At 35.3% G+C, this 16,677-nt stretch overlaps 2 protein-coding genes and 1 pseudogene across 2 annotated transcripts; 1 reads left to right on the top strand and 2 right to left on the bottom strand.

Annotated features, from left to right (window-relative positions):
* Positions 1-236: 236 nt before the first annotated feature.
* Positions 237-2,644, bottom strand: LOC122609326 (annotated as a pseudogene).
* A 4,692-nt stretch (positions 2,645-7,336) lies between these two features.
* On the top strand, positions 7,337-7,711 carry LOC122609325. The gene has a single exon (XM_043782376.1). It carries the CDS (start codon positions 7,337-7,339, stop codon positions 7,709-7,711), a length of 375 nt encoding a protein of 124 aa, XP_043638311.1.
* Positions 7,712-10,026: 2,315 nt separating this feature from the next.
* Positions 10,027-12,502, bottom strand: LOC122607507 (CBS domain-containing protein CBSX3, mitochondrial-like). The gene is made up of 6 exons (XM_043780494.1): positions 12,401-12,502; positions 11,178-11,443; positions 10,987-11,068; positions 10,802-10,875; positions 10,645-10,705; positions 10,027-10,351 (listed from the first exon to the last, which is right to left on the bottom strand). The coding sequence occupies exons 2-6, from the start codon at positions 11,430-11,432 to the stop codon at positions 10,209-10,211; spliced, it is 615 nt and encodes a 204-aa protein (XP_043636429.1). The 5' UTR covers positions 11,433-11,443; positions 12,401-12,502; the 3' UTR covers positions 10,027-10,208.
* Positions 12,503-16,677: the final 4,175 nt, after the last annotated feature.

Below are 16,677 nucleotides of genomic sequence, written 5' to 3'. Positions count from 1 at the left end.
GAAACCATTTGAAATGTAAAAGGAGTATAGAAAGCTTCAAGCATCTGAAAGTAATTTTTATTATCAAGTCTCTCCGGTGATATAACATCCTCGATAACATTGTAAGAAACGTGAAAGGCCATAATAATATATACATATATACTCCTAAGATGACTACTTTTCTATTAAAAAGCTTATGGATGTGAAGTTGTGAACCGTTTCTAGTAGCCAACCTGTATGTATGCATTCCCTTATTGTCAATCACGTACAGGAATGTGCCTGATACGGTTATCTGCCAAACACGAGGAAACATACGGGTGTTATCAGCCATGTTTGCCTAGACAAATTGGTGAAATCAATAAAAAGTCAAGCTGTTATCTTTGACCCCTTTACCTATGACAAGGTGGATTCATATTATGTTTTGAATCTCCAACGGGTCAAATGGTTGGCTAAAAACGAAGCGGGTCATATGAATCAAACATGTTGAATGCATAAAATCTCCTAAAGCAGTTCCTTCAAAGATTATATTATATCAAAGTAACTGAAATTTTGTTATGATATCTGACACTAACTGTTCTCTGTCATATCTGAACCGGCCTGCTAGAAAATACTTGTACAGAGCCAAATCAATTATACTTGTTACCCAAACCACCAATTATCCATCCAGTGAAAGTATTTAAGATGTACAATGACAAATACCTGTCATTAACTGCATTGCTTTTAAAAGTTTAGTATCAGGACTGGGGAGTAAGTGTGATAAGTTTGTTCTGCAACCAAAACCATTAATTATTTAATTTTTTCTTTATTAAGGCACAGAAATTAGTGATTATGTAGTGTCAAGTTTAACCATTATGATACCTCTTCAGTCATGATATCTCCGACCTTGGTTGACTTGGAAGATCTCCCCTGAACAATGATTTTCCCGAGATAATCTGGAATAAATAGCCCGTTTGACATCAAGGTGTGAACAATAACAAGATGCATATGATATAATAGAGCTTTAATTCAAATAGTTTTGTTGATAATTGAAAGATTAAATATGTTTAACCTTTTTCCAGCAATGGAGGATTTCTCGCCAGGTTTAACCACAACCAATGCACCAATATTGTGTTGTGTCATCTGCAATACATATTTTCATTTGGTCATGATATCGGACAATGAACCATTTACATGTAGATAATATTGGTGTATGTTAGCAGTTAGTGTATGAAACATAGAGTGGCATTACCGACTTGACAGCATCATACACAGAATCATCAGTGGTGCACCAGAGCCACGAGCCATCAGCACCTTTTCCCTTATGCACTCAATACATCTGAAATTTTGGTGCTTTCAAAACCATGCTTTTCAATACGAGCAGCTGAAGTTGACTCGTGGCGTGATAGCATTAGTGGTCGTAGGGGGTTCACTAATCGAACATGTTGGAGAATTGCGTTCTTCCAATGCTTCCATTTGATACCGAGAGTGTTGGAATATGATCACGTTATAATAAACGCATGTCCGGAAGTTATTTAAGCCTACGGGGTTACACAAAAATAACACGTAAAATTAATTAATGTATTAAAGTAATATATTGATTAATTGATCATGAAATAATTAATAAACTATTAAAAGATTAATAGTGTTTATTAATTAATTAAAGAAGGAGGTGTTTAATTGTAAATTAGGAATTGGAATTGTTTCCTAATTTCCTATAGGGCCGAAAATTTGAGGGTTTCCTTAATACCCTCAAACTTGGTTACCAAGTCCTAAAACCCTTATAATTAATCCCTGGGCTTGAGGGTTAAGGGTTTTGATACACAATTACACAAAACCTCTCTTATTTGGTCTCTTATTTGGTTCGACCAAACCCTTAAAAGGGTATACGGTTTTTGCCATTCAAAATATATATATGGATTCCATATTAATTAATGTGTAGCATTAATTGTAGTTCGTTCTCTTATTTGGACGACTACATATGGTTTTTGATTTATGGGATTTTCGAATTAAGGAATTACACAACGGGTTTCTGATTGGGTACTAGCATACATCATAGGGGTGTCAAGTGTGCGATCGTAGAGGGGTTTTAGTTTAGACCCTTTAATAATATTATTGGAAGCTTTGCGCAAAGGGACACATATTTTATTCATTACTTTGTTAATTAATATGATTGTATAAACGTGTCTTTTCCGCTGCGTACTCGTGATTTGTTATGTGTTTATGTTCATATATTGTTTAGAGAGAGTGGTGCTCCATGTTCAATCTAAGCTATCGAACCCTGATTATAGTGAAGGGCCAAAGTGTATTTTCCTTGAATATAAAGGGTCAAAGATGTATGGGTTATAAACTCATTATATACCCGTTACTCTAGATGATATCCACGAGTCTTCTACAACGGATATATCTCATTCCCCTTATAAACAACATAAGAGCTAGCAGAAGATCTGCAGCTCCCTCATTTATATAATTCCGATATATACTTAAAATCTAAGCATCATGTAGATCGTTTTCTTGTATTTGTTTCAACCACAATCTGATGGAGTATTCTCAGATTCGTGTTTTGTAATAAAACCTTTTTATGTACTCATAATTGTTTCATCATATGACTTAATAATAATTACTTTGTTTCTTCTTGATTTTCTCTAATAATTTTTACAGATACAAATGCTCTGATTCCTCCTTGCATATCCTTAATTTGTATCTATCATAATATCGAAGTTCAATAACATATCCATGTCATATACTAACCTTAAAGCAAACCAAAAATACGCATCATTTTAGTACCCATCAATATGAAATTAACAATGTTTTCAAAGGGTGCTAGTAACTAACAGTATGCTAGACATAAAAATTTGATTATTTGAGTCCTAATCAACAAGACAACAATATTACAAATTATAAAAATTTTACCTCAACTTTTGAGTAGTGATTTTTTTTTTTTTTTTTTTTTTGTGGTTGTGGAGGCATATCATAAAAGTTCCAAAAAAAAAGGTGGACTCGTTGACTTTTTCTCTCTATGGCTGGCGATTTGGGGGGAAAAGTGAATAACCTAATTTCATCAAATTTCATCCCAATTCTCCTTAGATGAGTCTATAGAGTTGATTGATCTTCATGATTTTTTTTCTCAGTCCTTTGCAATTAACCTCCTCACAAGCCTCTCATTCCAGTAATGTCTCCTAATTGTAAATCTTTAAAGCGTAAGATGAGGGTTTAAAGACACTGTTGATAACCTAATTGAAGAAGAAGACACCGTAAATTTGGGGGACCAGAAGGTTGCTGGTAAAAAAGTTGGTCCTGAGGGCTTGCACTGTGCTACTGCTACTGGTCTCTCGAGTGATGAAACAATTCCAGCGACGATGAGTACAGATGGAAAAGGGGGTGTTAACACGAGCGCAGCCCCACCCCCGATTGCTAATGAAAAAGCTAAGATTCATCCAACTCCTGATGTGCTGAACAAGAACAGTAATGTTGGTGAATTAGAAAAGGATGAGTATGTGGATAAAACTGAAACTTCCAAACCTCCAACCAATGAGGCTCAAGTTAAAACTGGTGGTGAGGAAATTCCACCTAAGCCAGAGACTTATGCTTCTAAACTAAAGGTGAACTCTGAACAACGTAAAGTTAATTTCAGAATGTTGGAGGCACAAAAGGCCGTGGAAAATGCTGATATAGTCATCCCAAGGGAGTCTGTTTGACAGGTACAAAGCCGCTTTACTAATGTTTTATATGGTTATTTTTTGGGGACTAGATTGACTTTTCCAGTTGTGGAGTATTTTGCTAAAACTATGTGGGCAAAGTATGGCATTGCTAGGACTATGATGAACTCGAATGGCTTTTTCTTTTTCTAGTTCAATGATAAAGAGGGACTTGATAAAGAGTTAAAAGATGGTCCTTGGCTTATACGTAATGTTCCTATTTTCCTAAATACCTGGTCACCTGCGGCTCCGTTAAAAAAAGAAGATATAAAAAAGGTACCGGTTTGGGTGAAGTTACACAATGTTCCTTTGGCAGCGTATACGGATGACGGTCTAAGCCTGTTAGCCTCCAAGGTTGGTATGCCTATAACCCTGGACAACTACACAGCAGCTATGTGTGTTGAATCATGCGGTCGCAGCAGTTTTGCAAGGGCCATGATTGAGATGAATGTTGATAATGAACTAAAAGACAGCCTAGTAGTTGCTATACCAAATATGGATGGAGAGGGGCATATTCGAGAAACTATAAAGGTTGAGTATGAATGGAGACCTCCTAGGTGCTCTACTTGCTGCGTTTTTGCATACCAGGTTGAGTCTTGTCCCAAAAATGTGAAAGCGGTGTCTAAGGATATTCCGAAAACTGATGATAAAGGATTTACAGAGGTCAGAAATAAAAAGAAAGGAAATGTCAAGCAGAGGTGGTACCAGGAAAAAATTTCAAAGGGGGCAAAATTAAAAATTCTGTGAAAAGTAGATGTAAAGAGGGGCAAAATATTAAAAACCTATAGAAAAATTTTAAAAACTCATTAAAAAATTAAAAATACATGACAAAATTCAAATTTTGAGGAGGGGCATTTGCCCCCTTTGCCACCCCTCTAGTACCGCCCTTGATGCCAAGCATGGTATCCACGTTAAAAAGCCAAAGCAGAACCTAATTTATAGGCCTATGTCTATCCCGTATGGTCAAGTTGATAAGGCTCGTTCCTCTATACAGAATGTGGAAACTAGTAACAAATATTCTGCATTAAGCGGTGGTTATGATGTTAGACCAAATGACATTTATGTCAATGCTACAGAAACGGGCCAAAAAGTGAAAAGGGATAACAAGGTAATGGAGGAAAATAGTTCTAATGTGGACGAGGTCATTGAAATTGAATCTGAAACAGGGACTTGTTCACTTAGGCAGTGATGATGAAACCTAGAAGCTTTTGACAATGAGGTCACAATCTTTTTTAGATTAGAAACTTCAAACTTGAGTTGTTCATTCTCAAGTTGAAGTTTTTGAGTCATTAACTCATGGGATTGAAGTTCTACATGAACATTTTTCAATTTCAAGAGTTTTTTAGATTTTTCACTTAGCTCTGAGACAACAGAGTTAAGTTTAGATTGAAGTTCAGCGCGTAGAGTTTCTACAAACTGAAGATCACATGACAAAGACTCAATAATTTTGGTCTTGTCATCATCAGTAGAGGAGAGAAGAGAATGTACCTTTTTGACAGTGACACCAACTGACTCGAGGATACTTGATCTTTTGTCAGTGCATCTCCATCAGCGAGTGCCATCAGGCACACGGTGTCAACATAATCTTCATTATCTGACTCATCTGAGTCAGCCCAATCATGTTCTTCAGCAACCAGCCCTTTGGCTGGAGTTTTGGCCTCCTCGGTTTCGGCCATCTTAGCCTTCAACTGATAGTATTTGTTCTGTACTCATCAGCAGACTTAGAAGGGTTAGCTTTAGGAGCAGCTGGAGTGGGAATAGATACCCTGCACTTCTTCCTGTGATTTATCAACAGGGGGCTTGTAGGGAGCAACCGACTTACGGTTGTTCCATTTTTCAGGAATATTTCTTTCCAGCAAGAAGGGCAAATCCCATAAAGTCACTAAACATCTCTTGTTTTTCATCAGCATCAAGCTCGTCAACAAGAGTTTAAATAGGAGCAGGAAGATTTGAGGTGTTGGTACCATCATAGAGATTGATGGGCTCAGCAGAGACAAGAGCAAGAGGGTCAGAAACAGAATAGGCAGACGTGTTGGCGGAGGTAGAAGGGCCAGCATGTCTTCGAGCTTTAGCAGATGCTCGAATGTTTTGAGCCAAAGACTTCTCTTCAAATTGAAGAGTGCCAAACAGTTCCTCAAGATCGAAATTTTGGATCTGCTTGGTGGTACGAAGGATTTGTCTCAAATTTTGCCACTTAGGAGGAAGAAAATCGATGAATTTGTGACATACTTCAAAGTTATCATGAGTGATGCCAACATTTGTCATGTCATTGAGCAACCCTTTAAAACGAATATAGGTGCCCTCGAGACTTTCATCGGGAAGAGAGAAGAAATTTTCATAAGCACGTTTTAAATCAATTTTCTTTGTTTTAATTAGGTCAGCAGATCCTTCATAGGTGCTGACCAGTCTATCACATACTTCTTTTGAAGAGGGATATTTGATGATGAGCTTCATGATGTCAATAGGGAGAGAGAGTGACGACAATCATATTTTTAAGCCTGGCATCAAGATTAACCAGCTTACGCTCTTCATCAGTCCATTGGACCTCTGGCTTTACCAGGTCAGTCACAATCTCACGAGCATCAGGTGTGGCTCCTGGAGTTCTTTGGACATACATGGGTATATATGGACCCTCAGTTAATATAGTCATTAAATAAGGTTCCACACCAGCGATGTGAAGAAGCATTCTCTCCTTCCAAGATCCAAAATCTTTGGGCTCGAATTTAGGAGGAGTGGAAACGTAACCAAAGTCACGTGTGTTCACAAGGCTAGGTACAGAAGTCATGTTCTTGTATTTAGAGAAGAGAAGATTTTCAAGAAAAGAAAATAATAGAAACTAATGTAAACACAAAAAGGCAAACAGATCTTGTTCCAATGATTTAGGAACCTGGCTCTGATACCATTTGATAGTCCATGGATTGCACAACTTGTATTGTAATTAAACTAGACAAGAAAGTAAATAAGAAACTAAAAAACAATAGCAATAACAAGTTTAAATGTAACAAATCTATGCAAGTATAATCATATGTATCATTGACTAAGCGATGAATACATGGTTGATATTACAAACTTGACTTATTAGAATACAAATGAACAATGTAAATTGCTAAGTCTAGACACACTAAAAACTTGAACAATTTCAATAAAAGTGACACACACTTTTTCAAGGTGACTAACACACACCAATATGTTGCGGCTAAGTTGCCTTTTATAGAGGAGGATTAGGGCAACACAGCCTTACAATGATAGTGACTCGATGGTGGTTGTCGATATTCTATTGGCTCGATGTACTTGAAACCAGGCGCCTTTGTCTTTTTTACCAAAACGGGTATGAGAGAGAAACCCTTGTTTTGGTTCCAACTGTACCTTTGCCATTCTAGGTAAATTACAGTTGGTCGAACCACCATGTGACTTTTGTCTTCATCTGGTTTGAATTCATCCCGCCATGACAAACATTTAGGCAGCAGACAACCCGCTGAAAAAAGTCACTGGACTCGCTGACGACACACCTCAGCGAGCAAGTATTATCAGCGAATCCAAGACTCGACAGACTAAAACACCTTGAATTGTGGAGATTAAAAAAGTTGGAGATGTTATGGAAATGTCCAGATGAATATATAAGTCTTACTAACCTAGTCACTCTTAGTATCAAAGAATGTCATAAGTTAAAAAGACTATTCACAATGAGTATAGCACAAGAACTTGTCAATCTTAAGAAATTGGTTATTATATGTTGTTTTGGTTTAGAGGAAGTGATTTATGGGGTTGGTAATGGTGGAGAGGAAATCAGTAGAGGAAGGGAAAAAATAGTTGAACAACAACGACATTCTTCTTCTTCTGCAACAAATGCTAAAATCATTGTATTCCCTTCCCTTGTTCTGATATCCCTTGTGAATTTGGAACTCAAAAGCTTCTACTCAGGTGGGAGTGAGAATTGTAGCATAAAATATCCATCTTTGGTGGATGTTTATATCAATGATTGTGAAAGCATGAAGATATGGGGACCCGGGATCCATGAAACACCCGATCTCAAAAGCATACAGCTCGTTGGGGATTGACGAGAATGAGAAGATGTGCGCAGATTACCACTGAATGGAGCTAATGCCATAAATGATGTTGTGGCAAAATTGCATGAAGAAAGGTAATAGATTTAATTATTCTCTGATTAGTTAAGAGGAAAGTTGTCTACAATTTTATGAAAATCCTTTTCTTTTTTTTTCTTTTTCTTTTCAACAACAAGCATAAACTGAAACAACAATATGAACAGGAAGACGATGATAACGTTGATGAAGAGTGAATAAGAGTGAATATGATGAACAAGTTTTCCGGCAAAAAAGGTTGATTTTCCGGTGTTTATGTACTAGCATTGTATTTCTGTTTCTTTTTTAATATATGGATCCGTATTTGAATAAAAATTGTTTGATGAAATGCCTAAATGAAAAACTGGTTTGCTAGTTAGTTGCATCTTAACCCCCTTTAGTTAACACTCAATTGTGGCTTGCCAAGTATTTAATGTCATCATTTTGTAGATTGTAATATGTATATACCTTAAGATTTGTTTTACTTATTAGTAAGGCTGTCAATGAATTTAGCCAACTTTAAACTTGAGTTCAGCTTGCTTAAATTTATAAAGCCTGGGCTCGTATCCTTCATATTTAGAGAGCTTGAGCCAAGCTCGAAATCTTATGAGTAAGCTACACACAAATAAGCTATAAGCCTAATGATAATTGAAATCCCCCTTAAGAACTTCTGAATCCAAGGCTGCAGTATTTTGTACAATATGGAAAGAATTGGGTCATCTGACCAGTTTAGCTACTTAATGACACAATAGCTTACTCCTAGAAGCCTTTTTTTCAATGGATGAAGATGAGGAAGTTTGGGATTGAGCAAGTTTTTAGAAGAATCAATAACAGGAATTATCCCCCCCCCCCCCCCCCCCCCCAAAACCAACCGAAGACAGTGGTCCACAGGTTTCTTGTGCAGGTGCAATTCGAAAAAAGATGTGAGGAAGTCCCTAGGCCGTCATTACACAATGGTCAATGGCCATCTGGTCTAATGTCAATTGATACTTCTATGGTCCAAGTTTATTCTAGTAGCAAGCTGGTCGAGATTAACCAACCCTCCAAGTGTGAATATTTGCCTTTGATAGCACTATTTTAAGACACAGAGTGGGCAGCACTAGCAGTGGGAATTAGTGCTCCGAGGGAATAAACAGTAAAAATCTGAGAGGGGTCTGGTGGAAAAACCCACTGATCTGGGGTGTTTGTAAGGCCCAAGTTTGACATCGATGATTTTGGGGAGGGTGTCGAGCTTAAAGGCTTGGGTGTGCCCACTGTTTGTGGCAACATTCATACGATTTCCTTTCTTGAGAAGGGTTTCTAGCAGTTTTTGAAACATTATGCCGACCCATTCTTCACACATTTCCTAAGTTTGCATTAAGCTTTTTGGAATTGCTAATACTAAGTTATGAAATGTAATAACAATTTAAGTTCACATACTTCTTATAGATATTGAAACTACACCCATGACAAGCACCCAGGGCCACAGCTCTTAATTAGGATAGATTTGGATTTGAAACTGAATATGGTGACTGGTAGTTGCAAAAACGTGAACTTTTACACTTGAAGTTGATCATAAAAACCTCTGCTTAAAAACTCACCAAATATTGAAGTTCCTGGGAAATTGTTATATTGGAAACCTCAGTTCACGTGCTTGTTTGGATATTTCATTCCGATTCTCACAATTGCTGAAGCTCATCTTCACTCATCGCATCAGACTAAAAATTCTCACATGTAATGTGTTGCATTCCTTATTTAGGCGTCGCATTGGTTTGATCAAAGCAATGATGCAGCACATCATATCATGATACTCCGTATTAATGGGGTTTGTCATAAAAAAAGAACAGGGCATAACAGTTAGTTTGTTACAAGTTTGTTACAGACAGTTAGCTGATGTATATATACATGTATGTACTTCATTTCATAGTAAATGAAACAAGTCAAATCTTCCCCAAAATCCCCTCAAATTTTTGATATGTAAATTTGCCATAAACTCATAAACGCTACTTACTAGCCAAATGCAATACATTAACTATTACCAAAATAGATATTGGGGAATGAACTGAACTCAACCCGACACATTCATGAGGCATATCAAAAATGACCCTTTTGACCAGAACCCATTTTAAACTGTTACTTAACGTGTCCAACCCACTTGTTTTACATCCTTGAGTACAGCCTCTAAATTTGAGCTGTTTGATTAGATCAAGTTGACTGCCTTGAACCACGAACCACCTTATCAAACCTCATGTTTTCAAGCCTTTAGCACAGCCATAGAAGGAGAAAACCATTTGAAATGTACAAGGAGTATAGAATGCTTCAAGCATCTGTAAGTTTTTTTATTATCAAGTCGCTCTGGTGATACAACATCCTCAATAGCAATGTAAGAAACATGAAAAGCCATAATAATATTTACACACTCCTAAGGTGACTACTTTGTTATTAAAATGGAAGATACCCCGTTCTGTTACCCATAGCTTATGGTTGTGAACCATTTCTAATAGCCACCTTGTATGTATGCATTCAGACGGTCAAGCTCTTCCCTGTGCTCACTCACCACCGCACGAACCACATCTCCTATGGAAACCATGCCCTGCATTCCCTTATCATCAATCACAGGAATATGTCTGATACGGTTATCTGCCAAACACAACGAAACACACTGGTGTTATCAGCCATGTTTGCAAAGACAAATTGGCGGATCAATATAAACTAAAGTCGTTAACTTTGACCCCTTTACTTATGACGAGGTGGATTCATATTATGTTTTCATCTCCAACGGGTCAAATGGTTAGCTAAAAAGGAAGCGGGTCATATGAGTCTAACAAATACTTGTTCGGAACCAGATCCATTTGAACTCTTACCCAAACCACCAATTATCCATCCAGTGAAAGTATTGAAGATGTACTACGACAAATCGAGATTCCATATACCTGTCATTAGCTGCATCGCTTTCAGAACCTTAGTATCTGGAGTGACCGTGATAAGTTTGTTCTGCAACCAAAAACATAAATTGATTCCATTTTTTTTATAATTATCAAGATACAGAAATCAGTAATAATGGAGTGTGAAGTTTCCCCATTATGATACCTCTTCGGTCATGATATCTCCGACCTTAGTTGACTTGGACGATCTCCCCTGAACGATTATTTTCCTGAGATAATCTGGAATATATAGCCCGTTTAACATCAAGGTGTGAACGAAAACAAGATGCACATAATACAGCTTTAACTTAAATAGTTCTGTTAATAATTGAAAGATAAAATATGTTTAACCTCTTTCTGTGATAATTCCAGCAATGGAGGATTTCTCGCCAGGTTTAACCACAACCAACGCACCAACATTGTGTTGCGTCATCTGCAATACATGTTTTTATTTGGTCATGATATCGGACAATGAACCATTTACATGTAGATAATATTGGTGTATGTTAGCATCTAGCGTATGAAACATAGAGTGGCATTACCGACTTGACAGCATCATACACAGAATCATCAGTGGTACACCAGAGCCACGACCCATCAGCACTCTTTCCCTTCGCATTCAATACATCTGCAATTTTGGTGCTTTCGAAACCATGTTCTTCAATACGAGCAGCTGAAGTTGACTCATGGCGTGACAACATTAGTGGTCGAAGGGGGTTCACCAACCGAACATGTTGGAGAACTGCATTCTTCACAATGCTTCCATTTGACACGAATGCTCTGATTCCTCCTTGCATATTCTATGTATCTATCACAATATCCAAGTCTTTTAGCTAAAATGAATATCATATCAAATTATCAATGTCATATACTAACTACTCGTATAAAGAAAACCAAAAATAAGTCATTTTAATACCCATCAATATGTAGATTAATAAATCTACTAATATATGTTTATAAACAAACCAAATAATCATTTAACAAATTCTATCCTTTTTTTTGTGAAATTCAATTATATTAACAAATAAGCAGTGGATAGATGCTAGGAATTACAACTCACACTAAAACAACCCAGTCAATCAGACCGGACCTCAACTGGTGTCACGAGAAACAAGAACCAACCCCAACCGAATAAATTGAATCTGATAATCCAACAAGATAAAGGAAACCTCCGATATATAGCCATCGATAACTTCTAATTAGGCCACATTCATTACTAAAACATGTGTCATTAAACACTGATACATACACATCAAGAAGACCAAAAACAATTAAGTTCCTCTGCAGCTAATTAAAACTCAATCTGTTCTCATATTAATCTATATATATCATAGTAGCCTCAACAACTATCATGAACTTACATCACTTTATATTACTAAGCTAAAACATCATTATAAAGAAGTTGAATATTTACACAGACTATTGATATATACTAATTATATATGTGTGTGTGTGTGCGAGTATTGTTATATATTTAAATACTATATTGAACATCTTCAATCAAATCAAATGAATCCAAATATATTTTAGTTCTAACAACAACAAAAAAGATCCATTATCATCATAATCATTATCATTATGCTCTCTTAAAATCTATATTTCAACTAATAAAGTTAATAAAAATCTTAACTTGGTTCATACTCCATTTCATCTGCATACAAAAAGATGTAATAACAAAATGAAGTTTAAAGATTCATAAATCACAATAAAGTAACATGTACATGTACTATACTTGATAAAGAAGATATATGATCAAGTGATGTACCTTATTATTGAAGAAGAAATATTACACACACAGAAAGAAATAAAACAGACACAGAGAGTGAACTAGTGATGAAATAATAAGATAGTGGGGTGACCACACTCTCTCCTAGTAATTAAAAGGGAGTTTAGTTTAGTTAAATGAATCTGTTCAGACTTCAGACAGACAGCCCATGGTTTATCCATCTAATTAGTAAGTATTTTATAGAAAAATATAACATGGCTTTGTTAACATGTATCTTATCTACACATATCTTATCTAATACATTATTTTTTCGTTTACAAACAAGTGTCAACTTTTTTATTTTAGATATATGCATTTTTTTTTTTATTTAGAAAACTAACTCTGAGTAATATTATCATGTCTATTGTAGATTAGTTATAGTTATGATCTTCATAGTGTTATTTCTTCTTTTCTTTTCTTTTTTTTGTCTGAATGATCTTAAAAAAAATTTGAACATTCTATTAATACAGATTATGATGATCAGATTTTTTATTTTAACCTTTTATGTTGCATGTAAAATTAAATTGTATATATATAGCCGTTAAAAAAAATTGTATATGCATATGAAAAAAGATTAAAACAAACCAACAAACAAATAAAAGAATAAATGGAACAGAGTGGACCAGATAAGGTGCATTTTAGATTTATAGAGGTAGGGACCATTTTGAAAACACAGAAATTTAGGAAGATGAGTCATCATCCACCTGGAACATATCTCTAGGCCCCTCTCAAATATAAAAAAATAAAAAGGCATAAAGTTTTTTTTTTTTACCGGCTAAAGTGACCCCCGACCAACAATAGGTCAATAGCAACTGAATCCTGGCTAAAGCGGACCAGCATGCTCCCAATGGGAATCGAACCATCGTCGCACCAGAGGCAGGAAACCATGGGGGGCCATGGAAAACCTTCCCCACCACTAGGATGTGAAATAGGATAATGATCTTAAATTCTTAATAAAAAACGTCTGATCTTCTCATGCTGAACGGAGCAATACGTTTCTTTTCCTTCAATTTCACATTTTCTCCCTTGAAACGCCCCGGAAACGTCCGGAACAGTGCCCCGATGGCGTTCTTTGAAAAAAAATTGAATGGGAGTGATAAAATGGACAGGTGAAGGAGGCATGCTATGTGTGGGACCACTTCTAGGCGTGCTTGGTAACGGCTTGTACCATACAGCCTCAACATCGAGGACCCGACCCGACACAAAATAAAAATGTAAATTCAACTTTTGATGTATATTGTAGTTATTACTATATTCAAATAATTTTAACATTTTTTTTCGTAGTACAAGTTAAATCTCTCACATAGTCACATGTTCACAAATCATAAGAATTTTTTTGGTTATGTTTGGTAGCAAGCTTTTAAGAGCTTTTAGAAGCTTCAAGCTTTTAGCTTTTGATAAAAAAAACTCATATTCAATAAAAAACCTGATTGAAAAACAAGTAGTTATCCATTCATAAAAAATACAGTGTTGGAAATGGATTTTTGGTTTGTATACTTATCTCTAGGTGTGAATGGAAAAAGACATTTTGTGCCATTAGAGGGTATCCAATGGTGAGGACTTATCCCCCAAAAACTAGTCTCTGTCAGCGCTACATCAACAAAAAAACACTTCATGGATTAATCCTCTCAAAATACACCCACTAATTTATTTTTTGTCTTCTTCTTTGTATATGGCATTAAAAAAATTAAAAAAAAATTAAAAAAAAAAAAAAACATAGAAGGATTCGTCCCTGCAAGGACTAGTGACCCGAATGAGCACCAAGGACGAGTGGAGGACTAGTCCCATCCAATGGTGTAGACTAGTCCCTCCATGCCGGACTAGTGAGGGACGAGCCCCATTGGGCACCCTCTTATTAAAATTTTTCGTAGAATGATATGGCTAAAGGAGAGTGTGACACATGAGATATAACTATCAAAAGATAAATTATTTTACATTTATCCGTTTCATAATTCATTTTCTTTCAAATATGATATAAAACTTGTACTCGTATATCATAATCTAATGTGACAAATTACGGACAGAATTTAAAATCGGCTGAAATTTATACATATGTTTAGTATCAAGTATATTTTTATGTCTATTTTAGTCATTTTATATAATTTTTTTAAAGCTACAGTTATCCTGACAAACACCAGAGTATATCGAAAAAGCTACAGCTATCAGCTTACATCCATAGCTACCAGCTTTCAGCTAATAGCTACCAGCTAATTTTACCAAACATACCCAAACTAGGTGCTCCATATAATTTTATTTTCTGATATCATATTAGATTTTTTTTTCTTTTGTCATTTAACGAATTTTTAATCTTGTTACAAACAAAGCCTCTTCATGGATATGCGATCTAACCTACAATCTCTTACTTAAACGTTACTTTAGCAATATTTGTGTGTTGGGTGTGCTATATTATAATTAACATATACAAGTATCATTAACAAAGTAGTAAAGAATCCTGCGTATCATCCTCTATATGGTTTACCTACATCTTAATAAATATAAAAATATACTAATTGACATTGACATGTAAATAATACTCTTAAAATAGCTTTTGGATACTTTTCAAAAGATGACATAACAAAAATGATGGAAAATGAAAGGTTGGTTTGCTAGTCACAAATGTCTCCATCATAGCAATGTGATTTTTTATTAAGATCGTCGCCTTTAATAGTTCATATTTTTATTTTATTCACCTCTTTAGGCCTATTTGTTTAATCACTAAGTATACTTTCTTTGAGAAATTTAGGAACCCATATCGATACGGTCCATTCAACACAACTGTAATCATATACAAATGTGTTTGTTATAGTCGTAATAGATTTTAACCAAAAAATAGTCACCATATAACTATGACACGACTTTTAAAGTGATGTATTAAAACCCTAAAACAAATAGTCTGTCGGTGTCTTTCTCAAATAGTCAAATACGAAGTAGTAAAAAATCATAGAAGACAACGATTGCTCACGAAGGCAACTATATATATTTTTTAATACAAGTGATGTTGAGATAGTTTAAAAGAAAGCAAACCAAACAAAAGAAAAGGCAGAAATGCGGCTATCGGGTCAAAGACCTCTTAATCAACTAGGAAGGTAATACTAGTGCAAGACTCGTGAACCTTTGAGAGAGCGCAGAATCCAAGGAATTCCTTCTTCAACGCGAAATAGGAAAAGGGAGGAAAGTCGACACATCAACCCAATTTTTACCGAAGCCACAACCATGCATCTAATGACCAAGACCACTTCTAACTGGGTCCAGCTTTACCTTGATTATTTCTTGAGAGTTTTAAGGTTTTTTCCGTAAACATAACACGGTATTTTTTGGATTGTCAAATTTTACATAAATTTGTGCTTTGGATTTTTATTTTTTTTCCTTCAAATTTGTATGTACTAAAAGTTAAAAATCTAAAAATTAATAACAACAATAAAATTACACTGTCAGGTGGAAGATATTTATTTACTCGTATTTGATCTGTATTACGATTTAGCAAATAACCTACAGGCTAATTGTATTAAAGGGCTTCAGCCCGGTTTTCAACATTGTCACTATTTCCTCCCATCATTTATAAAAGTAATAAACATAAATATATCATATACAGAGTATTTTGGAATTGGGCCCATAGTTATATTTGTTCGCTAATTATTTTAGCCCAACATCTGGCCAACAAATTGTGCCACTTACCTGTCTCAGTGGATGATTTTTTCTTACGTTTTGCTAAGTTCTAGGTTTGTCCTACAAAAAAAAAGTTAGATACATGCAATTTGAAAGTTAAATGGGCAATCAAGTCAATAAAAAAGAATTCATCATGCAACTAATTATATGTACGTGCATTTCAGGTCTTTAGAATATAAAAGTTTAATACCAATATATTTTCAATAGAAAATTTTTGTTAACCTTATATAGGTCCATTTATTACACTTTATTTAAAACAATTTATCTTTTTATATTCATCGCAAACAGATATTATAATTTACACATTGTGATGGAATCGAAACAATTGTTGATAAGTCTGAAAAATGTTGAAAGAAAATGAATCTATAATTTATAAGTATGTTACATTTATGAATGAAATTTCTAGAAAACTCAATGGCAGACACCATGAACCCTAGCATGCAACTAGTTACATCGTATATATTACTAACCATAGTTGTCGACTTGTAGTTTATTACTTGATTCGAAAATACGATTTTTTACTCGTGACTCGATACGCCTTTTAAAGTGATGTATTAAAACCCTTAAACAAATAGTCTGTCCATGTCTTCCTCAAAAATAGTCAAATACAA

This window comes from Erigeron canadensis, chromosome 7 (assembly GCF_010389155.1).
Source record: "Erigeron canadensis isolate Cc75 chromosome 7, C_canadensis_v1, whole genome shotgun sequence".
In the NCBI taxonomy this organism is placed as follows: Eukaryota; Viridiplantae; Streptophyta; class Magnoliopsida; order Asterales; family Asteraceae; genus Erigeron; species Erigeron canadensis.
Note: the sequence above shows the minus strand (reverse complement) of the source record. Positions and strands in the feature narration are given on the sequence as shown.